Source organism: Mustelus asterias, chromosome 29, assembly GCF_964213995.1.
Source record: "Mustelus asterias chromosome 29, sMusAst1.hap1.1, whole genome shotgun sequence".
Taxonomy (NCBI): Eukaryota; Metazoa; Chordata; class Chondrichthyes; order Carcharhiniformes; family Triakidae; genus Mustelus; species Mustelus asterias.
In genome coordinates this window covers 7,791,441-7,812,991 of record NC_135829.1, presented here as the reverse complement: position 1 = coordinate 7,812,991, position 21,551 = coordinate 7,791,441, and the positions used below count along the sequence as shown (strand labels likewise).

The 21,551-nt window shown below is 47.5% G+C and overlaps 1 protein-coding gene across 1 annotated transcript in view; it reads left to right on the top strand.

Annotated features, from left to right (window-relative positions):
• Positions 1–631: 631 nt before the first annotated feature.
• Positions 632–21,551, top strand: part of LOC144480527 (cholesterol side-chain cleavage enzyme, mitochondrial-like) — a 44,570-nt gene continuing 23,650 nt past the window's right edge. The window contains exons 1-4 of the mRNA XM_078200091.1: positions 632–681; positions 7,472–7,627; positions 11,484–11,683; positions 21,125–21,328. Coding sequence (XP_078056217.1) covers positions 632–681; positions 7,472–7,627; positions 11,484–11,683; positions 21,125–21,328 — 610 coding nt within the window. The remainder of the gene's footprint in view (positions 682–7,471; positions 7,628–11,483; positions 11,684–21,124; positions 21,329–21,551) is intronic.

The window sequence follows — 21,551 nt, the reverse complement described above, 5'->3', positions numbered from 1 at the left end:
GCCGGGATGGGTAATAAATGCTGACCTAGCCAGTGACATCCACATCCCAAGAACAACTTTTTTTTAAAGTTGCAAATAAAGCTTTTTGATTTTATGATATGGAAATGCCACATCTTAACTCCTGAAGTTGTGAGATCACATTTAAAAACCTTGGGAAAGTGGTATTATTTGCTACATAGTTAGCTGCCTTTGACCACATATGATGTTGCTCAGTTTCCATAACCCTCTGGTCAGAAATGTAAATCAAAGACTTGTAACCTATCACCTAGTGACAGTGCGTCAAGACCTTTTTTCGTACCAACGCAGGAAAGATCCGAAGATTGGCTGACGCCGTTGTTGAGTGAGGTCTCTGGGGGGCGGGATATAAAGAAAGGATAGTGGAAGCCAGTTGGACCTCCCCACCTTGCAGGCAACCAGTGCCAGGATGATTAGGCTCGGTGTATCTGGCAGCCTTTACGGTCGCTGGACTCCCTTTTCCAACATAGGGCAACTCCGCAGAAATCACCCAGGGTCCAATGAATCCCGCGTCTCCTCAGACCAGACCCTCAAATCCTTCGATGCCTTACCTGGAGACTGGAGGAACAACTGGGTCAGCATCTACACCTTCTGGAAGAGCGGAGGGATCAAAAACATGCACGACGTCATGTTGAAGAACTTCAATAAGTATGGTCCGATTTACAGGTGGGTGACTAGCAATGGGACACTTGTACTTGGACCGCTCAGGTACAAGGTGTGAATAATTTTTGTAATGATTAAATTACACTTAAATATGGCGTATTTGTAGTGCACGATTGTGGATTGTACACAGATTTCAATTTAGCTTTTATGCGCAGAAGTTTTAAAATAAACTTCTATCCTGCAATTTTCAACTGAACATTGCGAGGGGAGACTGTGTAGTGTTCTCGCTGAGCCCTCTGCTTCCAAGCAGAGGCTTTTGCTACCAAATAAACCTGTTGGACTTTAACCTGGTGTTGTTAAACTTCTTACTGTGTTTACCCCAGTCCAACGCCGGCATCTCCACATCCAAGCGACTGCAGGGGGAAAATACTGCCACAGAGGATAGGATAGATTCTGGCTGATAATTCATTATTTGGCAATACCAATATTTTGTCAACTGGTGGATCTTAACCCTGTCTTTCCACGCAGTGTTGAAACTACCTAAGGCTGTACAGAATAGTAAGAAGTCTCACAACGCCAGGTTAAAGTCCAACAGGTTTATTTGGTAGCACGAGCTTTACTCATGAAGGAGCAACTGTTGGACTTTAACCTGGTGTTGTGAGACTACTTACTGTGCCCACCCCAGTCCAACGCCGGCAACTCCACATGATGGCTATACAGAACAAACTGTTAATATTGAAAGTTTATTTATTAGAGTCACAAGTAGGCTTACATTAACACTGCAAGGAAGTTACTGTGAAAATCCCCTAGTCGCCACACTCCGGTGCCTGTTCGGGTACACTGAGGGAGAATTTAGCACGGCCAGTGCACCTAACCAGCACGTCTTTCAGACTGTGGGAGGAAACTGGAGCACCTGGAGGAAACCCACGCAGACACGGGGTGAATGTGCAGACTCCACACAGACAGTCACCCGAGCCAGGAATCATAGAATCCTATAGTGCAGAAGGAGGTCATTTGGCCCATCGAGTCTGCACCGACCACAATCCCCCCCATAACCACATGCATTTACCCTAACTAGTCCCCCTGACACGAAGGGGCAATTTAGCATGGCCAATCTACCTAACCCGCACATCTTTGGAGTGTGGGAGGAAACCGGAGCACCCGGAGGAAACCCACGCAAACATGGGGAGAATGTGCAAACTCCACGCAGACAGTGACCCAAGCCGGGAATTGAACCCGGGTCCCTGGCACTGTGAGGCAGCAGTGCTCAGCACTGTGCCACTCTGCTGCCCCAATGGACATGGATCTCTGAAAAAATATTTTTTGCAGCATTAATCTATTAAACCATAAGACCTAAGAGCAGAAGTAGGCCATTCAGCCCATCGAGTCTGCTCTACAATCCAATGAGATCATGACTGATCTGATGTGATAATCCTCAACTCCACTTTCTCGCCTTATCCCCATAACACCTCATTCCCTGACTGATTCAAAATCTATCTAACTCAGCCTTGAACATACTTAACGACGCACCCTCTACAGCCCTCTGTGGTAAAGAATTCCACAGGTTCACTGCCTTCTGAGAGAAGAAATTCCTCCTCGTCTCTGCTAAAACCTCTTACTCTGAGATTATGTCCTCTGGTCCTAGACTCTCCACAAGTGGAAACAACCTCTCAGCATCTACCCCGTCAAAGCCTCCTGAGAATCCTATGGGGGGAATTTTCCTGTCCCTCCCGCCATGGGTATTGTAGTGGGCGGGGGCAGACCATGCAAAGGTCCGTGGGTGGGATTTTCCAGTTTTGGGGTGAGCGCGGCTGGAAAATCCCGCCATATATGTCTCAATAAGGTCACCTCCCATTCTTCTAAACTCCAGTGAGTACAGACCAACCTACTCAACCTCTCCTCATAAGAAAATCCCTCCATACTTGGGATAAACCTAGTGAACCTTCTCCGGACTGCCTCCAAACAATTATGTCTAGAAGCTTCCCACCATGGAAGTTTAACTGGCTGCTCTGCAATTGCTGGCATAATCCTTACAACCTTTTTTGAACAAGGGCATAACGTTTACAGTTCTCCAACCCTGTGATGGCACGGTGGCACAGTGGTTAGCACTGCTGCCTCACAGCGCCAGGGACGCGGGTTCAATTCCGGCCTTGGGTCACTGTCTGTGTGGCATTTGCACGTTCTCCCCGTGTCTTCGTGGGTTTCCTCCGGGTGCTCCAGTTTCCTCCCACAGTCAAAAGATGTGCGGGTTAGATGGTTGGGCCATGCTAAATTGTCCCTTGGTGTCAGGGGGATTAGCAGGGTAAATGTTTGGGATTGTGGGAATAGGGCCTGGGTGGGATTGTGATCGGCACAGACTCAACGAGCCGAATGGCCTCCATCTGTATTGTAGGGATTCTATGTGACACCTCCCCTGAGTCTCGGGAAGACTGAAATGTTTTAGTCAGTGCCCCTGCAATTTCCACTCTCACTTCCTTCCGTTGTCCTTGGGATGCATCTTATCCGGTCCCAGAGCCTTGTCAAGTTTATCCAATACCTCCTCTTTATCAATTTTAACCTCTTCTGGTGACACAGTTTCTTCAGTTGTCACCATGACCTGGACAGCATCTGCTTCCTTGGTAAAGAAAGATGCAAGGTATTCGCTAACAGCTGAGCCATGTTCCCTGCCTCCTTGTGTAAGTACCATCCCTGGTCCCTAATCGGCCCTACTCTTCCTTTTACCTCCCGTTTATTATTTATTATTTGTGCCTGTAGAAGACTTTAGAGTTCCCTGTTACGTTGGCTGCCAGTCTTTCCTCATAATCCCTCTTTCTTCACTGATGTACTTTTCACCTCCTTTCCCAACCTTCTCTACTCAGCCTGGTTCTCAATTGTATTTTCTACCTAACTCCTCTCAGAAGCACACTTTTTCTTTTTTATCTTAATTTCCTTTAACGTGCAGGGATTTGTTTGCCCGAACTTCTTCCTTTTAGGAAATACTCTTTGACTGTGTCTGAACCATTACTTTTTTTAAGTCAGCTCATTGTTTGCTACAGATTTCCAGCAATCTTTGGTACAAGTCTACCTGGCATACATAGGTCCATTCTGATTTGATTTGATTTGAATCATAGAATCCTAGAATCTTAGAATCTTAGAAACCCTACAGCACAGAAAGAGGCCTTTCGGCCCATCGAGTCTGCACCGACCACAATCCCACCCAGGCCCTACCCCCATATCCCTACATATTTTACCCACGAATCCCTCTAACCTAAGCATCCCAGGACACTACGGGTAATTTTTTAGCATGGCCAATCAACCTAACCCGCACATCTTTGGACTATGGGAGGAAACCGGAGCACCCGGAGGAAACCCACGCAGGCACGAGGAGAATGTGCAAACTCCACACAGACAGTGACCCAAGCCGGGAATCGAACCCAGGTCCCTGGAGCTGTGAAGCAGCAGTGCTAACCACTGTGCTACCGTGCCGCCCTACAGTGCAGAAGGAGGCCATTCGGCCCCTCAAGTCAGCACTGACCACAATGGTTAGGGTGCATTGACCCGAACAGGCGCCGGAGTGTGGCGACTAGGGGAATTTCACAGTAACTTCATTGCAGCGTTAATGTAACCCTTGCTTGTGACTAATAAATAAACTTTAACTTAAATCCCACTCAGGCCCTATCCCCATAACCCCATGCATTTACCCTAGCTAGTCCCCTGACACTAAGGGGCAATTTAACACGGCCAATCCACCTAACCCGCACATCTTTGGATTGTAGGAGGAAACCGGAGCACCCGGAGGAAACCCACACAGACACGGGGAGAACGTGCAAACTCCACACAGACAGTGACCCAAGCCGGGAATCGAACCCGAATCCCTGGATTTGATTTGATTTATTATTGTCACCTGTATTGGCGGTATACAGTGAAAAGTATTGTTTCTTGTACGCTATACAGACAAAGCATACCATTCATTGAGTACGCAGGGGAGAAGGAGGGAGAGTGTGGGAGAATGTAGCGTTGCAGTCATAGCTAAGGCGTAGAGAAAGATCAGCTTAATAGATCAGCAATCTTCATGCATTCACATGTCTGCAGTGCAACCAATATAGACTTCATTATTTTCTCCCTTATTCGAACCTCTCCGATTAATTTACTATTCTCTGAGGTAACCTTCAGGTTCCTACCTCCCCGACTAACTAAACCACCCCCAACCGCACTAGCAACTCTCCCTGCGAGGATATTAGTCCCAGTCATGTTACGGTGTTACCCATCTGGCTTGGACAGATCCCGCCACCCCCCACCGCCCGCCCAGAACCAGTCCCAGTGCCTCAGAAATCTGATGCCTTCTGTCCTACACCAATTATCCAGCTGCAGTCAATCCTCCTATTCCGATGCTCACTAGGATATGGCACTGGGAATAATCTTGGGATCAATGCTCTTGAGGTCCTGCTTCATTAATTCCTTCCTAATTCCCTAAAATCTCTGTCAGGAACTCATTGCTCTTCGTGCCTATGCTATTGGTACCATAAGAGTGTAAGGTATAGGAGCAGAATTAGGCCATTCAGCCCATCTAATCTGTTCCACCATTCATTCATGGCTGATAGGTTTCTCAACCCCATTCTCCCGCCTTTTTCCCGTAACCTTTGATCCCCTTACCAATCAAGAACCTATCTGTCTCTGTCTTAAAGACGCTCAATGACCCGGCCTCCTCTGTAGCAACAAATTCCACAGATTCACCACCCTCTGGCTGAAGAAATTCCTCCTCATCTCAGTTCTAAAGGGTCGTCCCTTTACTCTGAGGCCGTACCTTCGGATCCTAGTCTGTCCTACTAATACAGCATGGTGGCACAGCGGCTAGCATTGCTGCCTCACGGCACCAAGGACCCGGGTTCTATTCCTGGCTTGGGTCACTGTCTGTGTGGAGTCTGCACGTTCTCCCCGTGTCTGCGTGGGTTTCCTCTGGGTGCTCCGGTTTCCTCCCAAAGTCCGAAAGATGTGCTGGTCAGGTGCATTGGCCATGCGTAATTCTCCCTCAGTGTACCCGAACAGGCGCCAGAGTGTGGCAACTAGGGGATTGTCACAGTAACTTCATTGCAGTGTTAGTGTAAGCCTTGTTGTGACACTAATAAATAAACTAAACTAAACTAAACTAATGGAAACATCTTCCCCATGTCCACTCTATCCAGGTCTTTCAGTATTCTGTAAGTTTCAATGAGATCCCCCTCATCCTTCTAAACTCCATCGAGTACAGACCCAGAGTCCTCAAACGCTCCTCATACGTCAAGTCTTTCATTCCCAGCATCATTCTTGTGAACCTCCTCTGGACCCTCTCCAAGGCAACACATCCTTTCTTAGATACGGGGCCCAAAATTGCTCACAATTGTGGACCACAATCTCTAGCTGTTCACCCGCCCCAGAAGGATGTCATGCAGCTGCTGTGTCATCCTTGACCCTGGCACCAGGGAGGCAACACATCACTCCGGAGTCACATTTTAAAAAATTCATTCATGGGACATGGGTGTCGCTGGCTGGGCCAACATTTGTTGCCCATCCCTAGTTGCCCGAGGACAGTTGAGAGTCAACCACATTGCTGTGGCTCTGGAGTCACCTGTCGGCCAGACCGGGTAAGGACGGCAGATTTCCTTCCCTGAAGAACATTAGTGAGCCAGATGGGATTTTCCGACAATCGACAACGGTTTCATGGTTATCAGTAGATTCTTAATTCCAGATATTTTTTATTGAATTCAAATTCCACCATCTGCCGTGGCGGGATTCGAACGCAGGTCCTCAGAACATTAGTTGAGTTTCAAATTAATGGTCTAGTGATAATACCACTGGCGCATCACCTCCCCTTAATGTGAGGTAGGTCCATTCAAAAGTCTGATTTCTTGCTACAGAAACTGTCAGATCTTCCTGACTATGGAATCCCTTCTCACTATTACTGTCCCATTCTTCTTCATGCCAGATTCTGGGTCACACGCATGGTGTCATAGACTTACCTCTGGCTGCATTCGTTGCGTAGCCATCAACCTCACCGGTACCCAAAACGGAAAACCAATTAGCAAACAAGATAGACTCAGGAGACTCCTGCTTTACTTGCCTGGATATCTTAGACTACCTGGCGGTCACCCATTCCCTTTCTACCTACACACTCTTACCCTGGGATGTGGCCACCTCTCTAAACGTGCTACCTACCTAGTTCCCTGCTATCTGCCATCCCTATCTGGTCTGTCCTACACGTGACTCCAGAGCCACAGCAATGTGGTTGACTCTCAATTCCCCTCCAAGGGTAACTAGGGATGGGCAATAAATGCTGGCCCAGCCAGCGACACCCATGAATGAATAAAAAGTCTTCTTAACTGCTGCCGTCAGACTGTTGAATGGACCTACCTCATATTAAGTTGATCTTTAGTCATAGATCGTAGAATCCCTACCGTGCAGAAGGAGGCCATTTGGCCCACCGAGTCTGCACCGACCACAATCCCACCCAGGCCCTATCCCTGTAACCTCAGGCATTTTACCCGTAGCGAGTCTCCCTGACATTGTGTTATAAGTTGAGATGGAGAGTTAACGTTTAATGGGGTGTCCTGAGGTTGTCTGCCAGGGGAGTCAGAGTGGGCGAATGGCGGACAATGGGATGGTGTGTTAACCCCGGGTGGGATTTTACAGTTTTGCAAGGAGCGAAGCCGTAAAATCCCGCCCACCAACTCCAGTTTGATCACTGAGACACATGCTGCCTGATGAATATGAATTTTGTCATCCATCTGGAATGAGATGAAATGATAAAGTACTCGTTTTGAACCTTGTTTATATTCAATCCATTTTACGAAATCGGCGACTGAAACCTTTATATCGTGCTCTTCCCGTTCGTTTGCAGGGAAAAGATCGGTTACCACAATAGTGTCAACATCATTAAACCTGAGGATGCTGCGATTCTGTTTAAATCTGAGGGCCCTTTTCCAGAGAGGATGAAAATACCACCATGGGTGGCTTACAGGGACCACAGGAAAGTGAACTATGGAGTTCTATTGAAGTAAGTTTGAATTTATGGCAAACTAGTCACTTCCGCTTTTGAAAGCAGAAATCTTGTCAGCTTAAATATATGATGCAGTCATTTCCTTATATCTTTAAAAGCTAGATTCCAATTCTCTTCCTGCACAAATTTTATTTTGGAACAGGTTGCTCGTCTGTCACCAGAAGCCCCACCAGCTTGTGGGGCGTTACTCCACATCATGCACAGTAAGAAGTCTCACAACGCCAGGTTAAAGTCCAACAGGGTTATTTGGAATCACGAGCTTTCGGAGCGCCGCTTCTTCATCAGGTGCTAAATTGCCCCTTAGTGTCCACTCACCTGATGAAGGAGCAGCGCTGTGAGAGCTCGTGATTCCAAATAAACCTGTTGGACTTTAACCTGACGTTGTGAGACTTCTTACTGTGCCCACCCCAGTCCAACGCCAGCATCTCCAGTTCATGGCACATCAAGCATGGCTGACCAGGGGCAGAATTTTCCCCGTCCTGCCCACCATGGAAATGGTAGCGGGCTGGGGTGGACCGTGCAAAGATGCGCTGACCTTGGCCTGGATTATCCGGTCTTGGGGTGAGCACGGCCAGAAAACCCAGGCCCAGGAGCTCTTACCACCAGCCATTGGCATGTTTGGAAGGATTGGCATGTTGACGCGCAACCAGTTTGGCCGCATTATGAATGCACCTTCCTCGGCCATCAAGTCCTGGGGTGGGACTCGAACCGCGAGCATCTGGCTCAGAGACAGGGACGCTAACCCCTCTCTGCGCCACAAGACCTCCAGACTAAGAGCACAAAAGCATTTTTAAGGCATCTTTTCAAGCAGGATAACGATGTAGCAAGCAAGGTGGAATGGAAGAGAGGAACCAAGTAAAGAGCTAGAATTGGAGGAGCAGATGTTGATGTACAGAAGCACAGGGCTGAATAAGGTTGCCGAGGAAGAAAGGTCAAGGAGAATGAGAGGTGACCTGACTGAGACACAATTGTCTCAAGGCAGTCCAGAGGAGATTGGTTAGGTCGATCCCGGGTATGGAGAGATTTTCTAATGAGGAGAAGTTGAGTAGGTTGGGCCTGTATTCATTGGAGTTTAGAAGAATGAGAGGTGACCTTATTGAGACATATTGGATTCTCAGGGGGTTTGACAGGGTAGATGTTGAGAGGTTGTTTACCCCCTTGTGGGAAAGTCTAGGACCAGAGGTCATAATCTCAGAGTAAGGGGGTCGCCCATTTAAGAGAGAGATGAGGAGGAATTTCTTCTCTCAGAGGGGAGTGGAATTCTTTACCGCAGAGGGTCGTTAAGTATGTTCAAGGCTGAGATAGACAGATTTTTAATCAGTCAGGGAATCAGGGGTTATGGGGATAAGGCGGGAAAGTGGAGTTGAGAATTATCACATCAGATCAGTCATAGAATCCCTACAGTGCAGAAGGAGGCCATTCGGTCCATTGAGCCTGTACCGGCAACAATCCCATCCAGGTCCTATCCGCTTAACCCCACCTATTTACTCCACTAATCTCCCTGACACTAAGGGGCAATTTAGCATGGCCAATCCACCTAACTATGACCTAATTGAACGGCAGAGCAGACTCGATGGGCCAAATGGCCTAACCCTGCTTCCACGTCTTATGGTCAAGGCCAGGAAGGAATCTGTCAAGGAGAAAAAGGATTTTGAACTTGTTGCATAGGCAGATCGAGATAGCAGCCAGGGAGATACATATATGGGCAAAGGAATTTCCAACAAGTTACGATTTGTCAAGGGTACAACTGAGGGAAATGTAATAGGATAGAAGAAAAGTAGAATTGACATAGTACCTTTCACAATGTCAGGACACCCCATAGAACTTTGAGCCAGTCAAGTATTATTGAACTGTAGTCCCTCTTGTAATGTATGAAATGAGGTTGCCAATTTGTGCACAGCAAGCTCCCACAAACAGCAATGAGGGAATGGCCAGATAATCTGTTTTAGGTGTTCAGGTAGGCATTGGCCAGAACACCAGGAATAACTCCCCTTTTCTTCTTCAAATAAAGTTTAAAGTGTATTTATTAGTCACAAGTAGGCTTACATTAACACTGCAATGAAGTTACTGTGAAAATTCCCTAGCCGCCACACTCCGGCGCCTGTTCGGGTACACTGAAGAAGAATTTAACACGGCCAGTGCACTTAACCAGCACGTCTTTCGGGCTGTGGGAGGAATCCGGCGCACCCGGAGGAAACCCACGCAGACACGGGGAGAAGGTTCAAACTCCGCACAGACAGTGACCCAAGCCGGGAATCAAACCCGGGTCTCTGGCGCTGTGAGGCAGCAGTGCTAACCACTGTGCCACTGTGCCGCCCTAAGAATGCATTTTATTTATTTATTAGTGTCACACGTAGGCTGACTTAACACTGTGTTACTGTGAAAATCCCCGAGTCACCACACTCCGGCGCCTGTTCGGGTACACTGAAGGGGAATTTAGCATGGCCAATGCACCTAACCAATCTTTTGGATTGTGGGGGGTAATCGGAGCACCCGAGGAAACTCACGCAGACACAGGGAGAACGTGCAGACTCCACACAGACAGTGACCCAAGCCGGGAATCGAACCCCGGTCGCTGGCACTGTGAAGCAACAGTGCTAACCCACTACGCTACCGTGCCGCTCATAAGCATGGGAGGAAAAACTGGTGGAGTATTTAGTTTTCGAACTTGGTCTCTGGATCTCGGCAGTCTTGCCAAGATTGCAGTTCTTACCGATCCCTAACAGTCCTGAGAAACCAGTGGTGCGCCATCTTGAATTGCTGTACTGTAGTTTGGTGAGGTCTTTACACCATATAAAATGGAAACCATGAGAAAATGGTACCATAGAGGCTTTCATGTGAAAGAGAGGCATTGGAATAGAATGTTAAAAGCATCAGAAACTTCAAGGAAGATGAAGAGAGAGTTACCTTTGGTCCTAGTCACACAGGATTAGTGATGGGGAGCCGGTGATGTAGTGGTATAGTCACTGAACTACTGACCCAGGTTAATACTCCGGCAACAAAAACAGAAAATGGTGGAGAAGCTCAGCAGGTCTGGGTGGCACGGTGGTACGGTGGTTAGCACTGCTGCCTCACAGCACCAGGGACCCGGGTTCAATCCCGGCCTCGGGTCACTGTCTGTGCGGAGTTTGCACGTTCTCCCCGTTTCTGCGTGGGTTTCCTCCGGGTGCTCCGGTTTCCTCCCACAGTCCAAAGATGTGCGGGTTAGGTTGATTGGCCGTGCTAAATTGACCATGAGTTTCAGGGGGATTAGCAGGGTAAATATGTTGGGTTACAGTAATAGGGCCTGGGAGGGATTGTGGTCGGTGCAGACTTGATGGGCCGAATGGCCTCCTTCTGCACTGTAGGGATTCTATGACCACAGCTATGGAGAGAAAATAGAGCCAACATTTCAAGTCTGGATGACCCTTCGTCAGAACTGGCAAAGTGTCATCCAGGCTCGAAACGCTGGCTCCATTCTCTCTCCACAGATGCTGTCAGACCTGCTGAGATTTTCCAGCATTTTTATTTCAGATTCCAGCATCCGCAGTATTTTGCCTTTATCTACTTCTTATCTCTGGGGTCTCAGCTTCTAATGGCGTATATTTGAATTCAATGAAAATCGACTGTGGGAGGAAACCGGAGCACCCGGAGGAAACCCATGCAGACACGGGGAGAATGTGCAGACTCCACACAGACAGTGACCCGAGCTGGGAATCGAACCCGGGTCCCTGGCGCTGTGAGGCAGCAGTGCTAACCACTGTACCGCCGTGTTGCCTATCTGTTCTATGATTCTGTTATTATTGCAGACATGTAACACACTAGTTCTGATGCCCTATTAATGACCCTTCTTTGTATTGTGGCTGTTTTACAGAAGTGGGGAGGAATGGAGAAAAGATCGACTGGTTTTAAATAAAGCACTGATTTCACCCCAGATTATCCAGAAGTTTGTGCCCCTTCTCAACGAGGTGGCGTTGGATTTTGTGTGCTCGGTTTACAAACAGATTGAGAAGAGCGGGAGAGGTAACTGGACTGCTGACCTTTCAAACGACCTCTTCAAATTCGCTCTGGAATGTAAGGACTCATCCTTTCACTTGGTTATTCCGTTACCTCACTTTCTCTGCATATTGTAGCCTTGAGAGCAATTTTAAAATATTCAGTTATGTCGATTTAAATTACTGTGCTGCAGCTTTCATTGAGAACAACATTTTAAGAGATCAGTGTTTATTTGTTTATTTATTTATTAGTGTGACAAGTCGGCTGACATTAACACTGCAATGAAGTTACTGTGAAAATCCCCCAGTCGCCACACTCTGGAGTCTGTTCGGGTACACTGAGGGAGAATTGAGCACCTAACCAGCATCCGCAGTATTTTTGCTTTTATCTGTAAACTCTGTCTGTGGTCCCCACTCGATGTCCCACTCTTGTCAAGTAATATAAAGTTTATTTATTAGTGTTATAAGTAGGCTAATATTAACACTGCAATGAAGTTACTGTGAAAATCCCCTAGTCGCCACACTCCTGTTCGGGTACACTGAGGGAGAATTTAGCATGGCCAATGCACCCTAACCAGCACGTCTCTCGGACTGTGGGAGGAAACCAGAGCACCCGGAGGAAACCCACGCAGACACGGGGAGAACGTGCAGACTCCGTACAGACAGTGATTAGTTATGTTTCCTTTCACATTTTGTTTTAGTTACAGTGTCTGCCAGGGGCCCTCCTTCAATTGTTTACTGTTATTGATTATTTTAACACAAAGGGACATATAAATAGGGGATGGCTGGGACACTGGGTTGAGCAGGAGTTGAGCTGTGAGACTGAACAAACTCTCTCTATAAAGACAAGCTCTGTGTCTTGCTTTCTGCTTCACCAACCAGCTTGGATCCGATTAATAGTTCTGACTACATGTACCCTTCACTGCTTAGAGGCAACCCCCAATGCCACATAGCTCAGTGCCAAAAGAGAGTTCACACATGTGAATCATTTCCCTTAGTGGAAAGTTCGAGAACCAGGGGACATAGATTCAGGATGAGTGGCAGAAGGTGTGGAGAGGACATGAGGAAGAACGTTTTTAAGCAGAGGGTGATGGGTGTCTGGAATTCACTGCCCGAGGTGGTGGTGGAGACAGGGACCCTAAACTCTTTCTTAAAACATTTCTGGATCTGCACCTCAAGTGCTGTAAACTACGGGCCAGATGCAGCAAGGTGGATTAGAAAGGGCATCTGGGTGTCCTCGGGCTGGCATGGACAAGATGGGCCGAATGGCCTCCTTCTGTGCTGTAACTTTTCTATGGTTGTAATTAGTTGGTGGAGTGATATCACGCACATCAATGTCTAAAACCTCCCACCTCGTCCGTGGCTGGGATTCTCCAGTGCCGCCGCAGTGAATGGACATTAGGCCGAGCGCTAAATTTTCCATTCTCACTGTCAGCGGGGTGGATACAGTCCAAGGAGATAGTCATCGACTTCAGGAAGCGCAGTGGAGGACATGCCACTGTCTACATCAACGGGGACAAAATAGAAATGGTCGAGAGCTTCAAGTTTTTAAGTGTCCAGATCACCAACAACCTGTTCCCCCATGCTGACACTATAGTTGAGAAAGCCCCACCAACGCCTCTTCTTTCTCAGGAGACTAAGGAAATTTGGCATGTCAGCTACGACTCTCATCAACTTTTACAGATGCACCATAGAAAGCATTCTTTCTGGTTGTATCACAGCTTGGTCTGGGGTCCTGCTCTGCCCAAGACCACAAGAAACTGCAAGGGGTTGTGAATGTAGCCCAGTCCATCACGCAAACCAGCCTCCCATCCACTGACTCCATCTGCACTTCCCGCTGCCTCGGGAAAAGCAACAAGCATAATCAAGGGCCCCATGCACCCCGGACATTCTCTCTTCCATCTTCTTCCTTCGGGAAGAAGATACAAAGGTCATGTACCAACCGACTCAAGAACAGCTTCTTCCCTGCTGCTGTCAGACTTTTGAATGGACCTACCTTGCATTAAGTTGATCTTTCTCTACATCCTAGCTATGACTGTAACACTACATGCTGCACTCTCTCCTTTCCTTCTCTATGTACGGTATGCTTTGTCTGTATAGCGCACAAGAAACAATACCTTTCACTGTATACTAATACATGTGACAATAATAAATCAAATCAAATCAAATCAGACGAGATTGGAGAATCCTGCCCCTATTCTTCAAGTTCCCAATCACAACAACAGCTTTTATTTATATTAGTGGCTTTAGAATCATAGAATCCCACAGTAAAGAAGGAGGCCATTTGGCCCATCGAGTCTTCACAGACCACAATCCCACCCAGGCCCTTTCCCCATAACCCCATACATTTACCCTAGCCAGTCCCCCTGACACTAAGGGCCAATTTAGCATGGCCAATCCACCTAACCCGCACACCTTTGGACAGTGGGAGGGAACCAGAGCACCCGGAGGAAACCCACGCAGACAAAGGGGAGAACGGGCAAACTCCACACAGACAGTGACTCAAGCCAGGAATTGAACCCGGGTCCCTGGCGCTGTGAAGCAGCAGTGCTAACCACTGTGCCAAACATCCCAAGATGCTTTGCAGAATTACAGAACAAAATCTGATACCAAGCTACTTAAAGAGATATTAGGACAGATTAATAAAAGTTTTGTCAATGAATTGGGTTTTAAGGAATGTCTGAGAAGAGGAAGGAGAGGTCGCGAAGGGGAGAAGTTTATGGAGGAAATCCAGAGTTTTAAGGCCAGGCAGGTTAAAGCACACCTGCTAATAATGGAGCAAAAGAATAAATGATTTTCACGAGGTCAGTATTGGAGGAGCTCATTGATCGGAAGGTTTTAGGACTGGAGGGAATTACAGTGATAGGAAGGGTTGAAGCTTTGGAAGAGTTGAAAACAAGAATGAGGATTTTTAAATTGAGATGTTGACAGGCAGGGAAATATGGTCAACGAGCAAAAGAGCAAAGAACTGGGGGAGGTGATGGCCTAGTGGTATTATCACTTTTGATCCTGAAACTCAGCTAATGTTCTGGGGATCCGGGTTCGAATCCCGCCACGGCAGATGGTAGAATCTACCGATGACCATGAAACCATTGTCAGAAAAACCCATCTGGTTCCCTAATGTCCTTTAGGGAAGGAAATCTGCCGTCCTTATCTGGTCTGGCCTACATGTGACTCCAGAGCCACAGCAATGTGGTTGTCTCTCAACTGCCCTCGGGCAACTAGGGATGGGCAATAAATGCTGGCCCAGCCAGCGACACCCATGTCCCATGAATGAATAAAAAAAAGACGACTTGGGCAGCTGAGGTTTTGATTTGATTTGATTTATTATTGTCACATATTGGTATGCAGTGAAAAGTATTGTTTCTTATGCATGATACAGACAAACTATACTGTGCATCGAGTACATAGGGGAGAAGGAAAGGAGAGAGTGCAGAATGTAGTGTTACAGTCATAGCTAGGGTGTAGAGAAAGATCAGCTTAATGCGAGGTAGGTCCGTTCAAAAGTCTGATGGCAGCAGGGAAGAAGCTGTTGTTGAGCCGGTGATCTCAGACTTCTGTATCTTATTCCCAACAGAAGAAGGTTGAAGGCACAGTGGCATAGTGGTTAGCACTGCTGCATCACAAGGTCAGAGACAGGGGTTCAATTCCGGCCTCATGTCACTGTCTGTGGAGTTTGCACGTTGTCCCCGTGTCTGCGTGGGTTTCCTCCGAGTGCTCCGGTTTCCTCCCACACTCCAACGATCTGCGTGTTAGGTTGATTGGCCATGCTAAATTGACCCCAGTGTTGGAGAACTCGGCAGGGTAAATATGTGGGATTATGGGATAGGGCCTGGGTGGGATTGTGATCGGTGCAGACTTGATGGGCTGAATGGCCTCTTTCTGCACTGTAGGGATTCTATGATAAATCAGGAAGAGAATGTGTTTGGGGTGCGTGAGGTTCTTGGTTATGCTGGTTGCTTTTCTGAGGCAGTTCCGATATAACACTGAACCAAACAAGTTAATTTTATTTATATCGCTAAACGGGTCATTTCTTGTTGAACGTTCTGCTACAAATAGCACCTAGAATGTTATACCAACTTTTCAGAGAATAGGTACCTTTTTCTATCACACTACAGTGCCTCTAAAGTCACTGCAGGTTTGCAGTGGGCACTAGTTCCTTAAGAGTAGCACAGCTCACTTATGTACGTAAATTGCTGATATATTAGTGTTAATACTAATGTTTTATTGATGCAAAAAGTGCAGATAAAATTGTACGAGGCAAGGTTTTTTTACACAGAGGGTGGTGGGTGCCTGGAACTCGCTGCCGGGGGAGGTAGTGGAAGCGGATAGGATAGTGACTTTTAAGGGGCGTCTTGACAAATGCATGAATAGGATGGGAATGGAGGGATATGGTCCCCGGAAGGGGAGGGGGTTTTAGTTCAGTGGGGCAGCATGGTCGGTGCAGGCTTGGAGGGCCGAAGGGCCTGTTCCTGTGCTGTAATTTTCTTTGTTCTTTGAAATTGGACATGAGTTGGGACCCGATCAGTTGGCATCATACCCCTTACACAAGATCCTCTATTGACATCAGTGGAAGCGAGTATTGAAAGCTTGGAATAAAATTCAACGAATTTGATTCCGTCTGATTTGTGTCCTCATAATCTCCAGTTTCAGCCCCATTGTGTCCTTTTTCAGTATAGTTCAACTTGGATTGAGGGCGAGGTAGAGGGGGAGATAGCTATTCAGGAAACTAATATTCACATTTACATTCGGGAACATGATGGGGCCAAATTTAACTCAAATAAATCTGTGTTAACCGGACATTAATGACCTCACAATGGGGGAGGCAGTCCAATTTATGGCATTTCTTGCTGGACCTGCTTTTTTTGCAGGAGCCTGTCATTGCCCAGCCTGCCTCTTTCAGGCAATCATAGAATCCCCAGAGTGCAGAAGAGGCCATTCGGCCCATCGAGTCTGCACCGATTCTCTGACAGAGCATCTTACCCAGGCCTCCTCCCCCCATCCCGTTGTCATAACCCCACACATTTCCCATGGCCAATCCACCTAACCTGTACATCCTGGGACATAAGGGGCAAGTTAGCATGGCCAATCCACCTAACCTGTACATCCTGGGACATAAGGGGCAATTCAGCATGGCTAATCCACCTAACCTGCACATCCTTGGACACTAAGGGGCGGTTTAGCATTCCCAATCCACCTAACCTACACATCTGGGGCACTAGGGAGATTTTAACATGGCCAACCCATCTAACCTGCACATCCTGGGACATTAAGGGGCAATTTAGCATGGCCAATCCACCTAACCTGCACATCTTTGGACACTAAGGGGCAGTTTAGCATGGCCAATCCACCTAACCTACGCATCTAGGGCACTAGGGGGATTTTAGCATGGCCAACCCATCTAACCTGCACATCCTGGGACATTAAGGGGCAATTTAGCATGGCTAATCCACCTAACCGACACATCTTTGGACACTAAGGTGCAATTTAGCATGACCAATCCACTGAATCCGCACATCTTTTGACCATGAGAGGAAACCGGGGCACCCGGAGGAAACCCACGCAGACATGGGGAGAACGTGCAAATTTCACACAGACAGTGACCCGAGCCAGGAATCGAACCCGGGTCCCTGGCGCTGTGAGGCAGCATGCCAACCCCTTTAACAGGCAAATCAAGCTTCTTTGACATGCATCGAATGACATTGGCTACTTGAGGACGGGACTGCTTCCACTGTAAACCCTCCAGCTGATGAAGCCCCAGTAAAGTACATCTGAACCTATTTTTCTGGCAGTGTGACCATGCCTCAACATGCCACCCTAGATAGCCTCACAATCGAGACCACATCAGCACACCTCAAACCTCCAGAGGACCTTGCTGCAGAGCGGTCAACACTCAGTGTTGCACTCATCTGCATCTGGCGAGCTCCAACAAGAATACCCATTTGGAGAGCACCGGTTCTACTTAAATGAAATTAAACCAAAATACTGCGGATGCCAGAAACCTGAAATAAAATCAGGAAATGCTAGGAAAACTCAGCAGGTCTGGCAGCGTCTGTGGAGAGAGAAACAGTCAACGCGTCAGGTCCATATGACTCTTCTTCAGAGTTAAAGAGAGGGCGAGGTGATGGTGTAGTGGCATTACCGTTAGACTATGAATCCAGAAACTCAGCTGATGTTCTGGGGGACCCGGGTTCGAATCCCGCCACGGCAGATGGTGGAATTTGAATTCAATAAAAAATATCTGGAATGAAGAATCTACTGATGACCATGAAACCATTGTCGGAAAAACCCATCTGGTTCACTAATGTCCTTTAGGGAAGGAAATCTGCCGTCCTTACCTGGTCTGGCCTCTAGAGCCACAGCAATGTGGTTGACTCTCAACTGCTGTCCAAGGGCAACTAGGGATGGGCAATAAATGCTGGCCCAGCCAGCGATGCCCATGTCCCACGAATGAATAAATACAAAATGTGATGGATTTTACACTGTTTAAGAGGACTTGGAGCATTTGGAGCAAAATAGTACGTTATTGATAGGTTGGGAGCTAGGAGAGTTTGCACAAGAGTTATAGAGAGCCACAGAGCTATACAGCATGGAAACAGGGCCCTTAGCTCAACTCGTCCATGCTGACCAGGGTCCTAAATTGAACTAGTCCCATTTGCTGCGTTTGGCCCATATCCCTCTAAACCTTTCCCTATCCATGTACCTGTCCAAATGTCTTTTAAATGTTGCTATTGTACCCGCCTCTACCGCCTCCTCTGGCAGCTCATTCCATACACGCGCCACCCTCTGTGTGAAAAAGGTGCCACTCAGGTCCCTTTTAAATCTTTCCCCTCTCACCTTAAACCTGTGCCTTCTAGTTTTGGACTCCCCCTACCCTGGGGCAAAGACCTCGGCTATTCACCCACCTACGCCCTTCATGATTTTATAAACCTCCATAAGATCATCCTTCATCCTCCTACGCTCCAGGGAAAAAAGTCCCAGCCTATCCAGCCTCTCCTTATAATTCAAACCTTCCAGTCCCGGTAACATCCTTGTAAATCTTTTTTGCCTCCTTTCCAGTTTAATAACATCCTTCCTCTGGCAAAGCGACCAAAATTGTATGCACCACTCCAAATGTGGCCTCACCGATGTCTTGTACAGTTGTAACATAATGTCCCAACTCCTGTACTCAAATATCCTTTAAATGTTGTCATTGTAGCCACCTCTACCGTCTCCTCTGGCAGCTCATTCCATACACGCACCACCCTCTGTGCGAAAAAGTTGCCCCTCGGGTCCCTTTTAAACCTTTGCCCTCTCACCTTAAACCTGTGCCCTCTCGTTTTGGACTCCCCCTACCCTGGGGAAAAGACCATGGCTATTCACCTGACCAATGAAGGCAGGTGTGCCAAAAGCCTTGTTCACCACCCTGTCTAACCCTGTGACCATGATGTGGCGATGCCGGCATTGGACTGGGGTGGGCACAGTAAGAAGTCTCACAACACCAGGTTAAAGTCCAACAGGTTTATTTGGTAGCACGAGCTTTCGGAGCGCTGCCCCTTCATCGGGTGAGTGACTCACCTGATGAAGGCACTGATGGCAGCTGGGAAGAAGTTATTCTCAAGTCGGTTGGTACGTGACCTCAGACTTTTGTATCTTTCTCCCGGAGTGAGTGCCTCTACGTGAGTGCCTCACCTGATGAAGGGGCGGCGCTCCGAAAGCTCGTGCTACCAAATGAACTTGTCGGACTTTAACCTGGTGTTGTGAGACTTCTTACTATGCTAACCCTACTTTCAAGGAACTATATACCTGCACAAAGATGTTTAGAGCACAGGACAAAGGGAATGTTAATGGCAGTGTTATGGACTAAAGAGGATGATAATAGTGGCATAGAGAAAAGATAGCAAAATGTGTTAATAGGGGAACAAAGGCCAGTGCTCAGTGCGCACCCCCATCCTCTCAAACAGTGTAAAATCTATCACATCGCTAACTCTCTTTAATTCCGAAGAAGAGTCATATGGACTCGAAACATTAACTCTGTTTCTCGCTGCACAGATGCTGCCAGACCTGCTGAGCTTTTCCAGCACTTTCTATTTAAACAAGTCCAATGTTCAGATACGCGTGTGCATCATATGCTTGCTTGTGACCTGGTTTTTGCACAGCACGGTACAACCCAAGCTTGCTGCACTGTCTATCCATTTTAGAGGGAACCATTCTTGCCAATCGAAAATCCATAAGACTTAGGAGCAGAATTAGGCCATTCGGCCCATCGAGTCTGCTTCACCATTCAATCATGGCTGATATTTTTATTGTCCCCATTCTGCCCCCTTTTCCCCATAACCCCTGACCCCCTTATTAATCAAGAACCCTATCTATCTCTGTCTTAAAGACACTCAATGACCTGGCCTCCACAGCCTTCTGCGGCAAAGAGTTCCACAGATTCACCACTCTCTGGCTGAAGAAATTCCTCCTCCTCTCTGTTTTAAAGGATCGTCCCTTTAGCCTGAGGTTGAAAACCGAGCCCCTTGCACCTTTCCTTACGACGTCAATAATGCTGGATTGCCAGCAACCTTTAATCACCAAACATCTCCAATATCACACTGATTCATTAAGAACCATCGGTAGCACAGTGGTTAGCACTGCTGCTTCACAGCTCCAGGGACCTGGGTTCGATTCCCGGCTTGGGTCACTGTGTGGAGTTTGCACGTTCTCCTCGTGTCTGCGTGGGTTTCCTCCGGGTGCTCCGGTTTCCTCCCACAGTCCAAAGATGTGCGGGTTAGGTTGATTGGCTATGCTAAAAATGCCCCTTAGTGTCCTGGGATGCGTGGACTAGCAGGTAAAATATGTAGGGATATGGGGGGTGGGATTGTGGTCGGTGCAGACTCGATGGGCCGAATGGCCTCTTTCTGTACTGTAGGGTTTCTATGATTTCAATGATAATGTCTCCATTGTCCACATCTTTGTGGGGCGGCTTGGTGGCACAGTGGTTAGCACTGCTGCCTCACAGCGCCGGGGAGCCGGGTTCGATTCCCGGCTTGGGTCACTGCCTGTGTGGGGTTTGCACATTCTCCCCGTGTCTGCGTGGGTTTGCTCTAGTTTCCTCCCACAGTTCGAAAGACGTGCTGATTAGGTGCATTGGTCATGCTAAATTCTCCCTCAGTGTAACCCGAACAGACGCCGGAGTGTGGTGACTGGGGGATTTTCACAGTAACTTCATTGAAGTGTTAATAGAAATCATAGAAATCATAGAAACCCTACAGTGCAGAAGGAGGCCATTCGGCCCATCGAGTCTGCACCGACCACAATCCGACCACCCAGGCCCTACCCCCACATATTTTACCCGCTAATCCCTCTAACCTACACATCCCAGGACTCTAAGGGGCAATTTTTTAACCTGGCCAATCAACCTAACCCGCACATCTTTGGACTGTGGGAGGAAACCGGAGCACCCGGAGGAAACCCACGCAGACACGAGGAGAATGTGCAAACTAATGTAAGCCTTACTTGTGACACTAATAAATAAACTTTACTTTTGTACTTACAGCCATTTGCCATATTTTATATGGAGAGCGTCTTGGTTTACTGCAAGGTCACCATAACCCGGCATCGCAAAAATTCATCGACTCGGTCACATTGATGTTCAAATCCACGTCACCAATGCTTTATATTCCGCCCGGAGTTCTAAAATTAATCAAATCGAAGATCTGGTATGATCACGTCGCAGCGTGGGATGCCATTTTCGCACATGGTGAGGAAACTGGGACACGTTGTTGTTAAAATATAAATTAGTAAGAACAGTCTGTGGATTCGATCACTGAATCCCTATTTCCCGTTACATTTTGCTTGGTTATTTCTATTTTTCAGTGGGTTTTCTCCTTCCAGCATGTCTGCGCTACCTTTTCAGTTGGGGGAAGCAAGGCAGGCCAGGACACAAATTTTTTTTTTTTTACATGTTTGGCAACTCTTAAAGC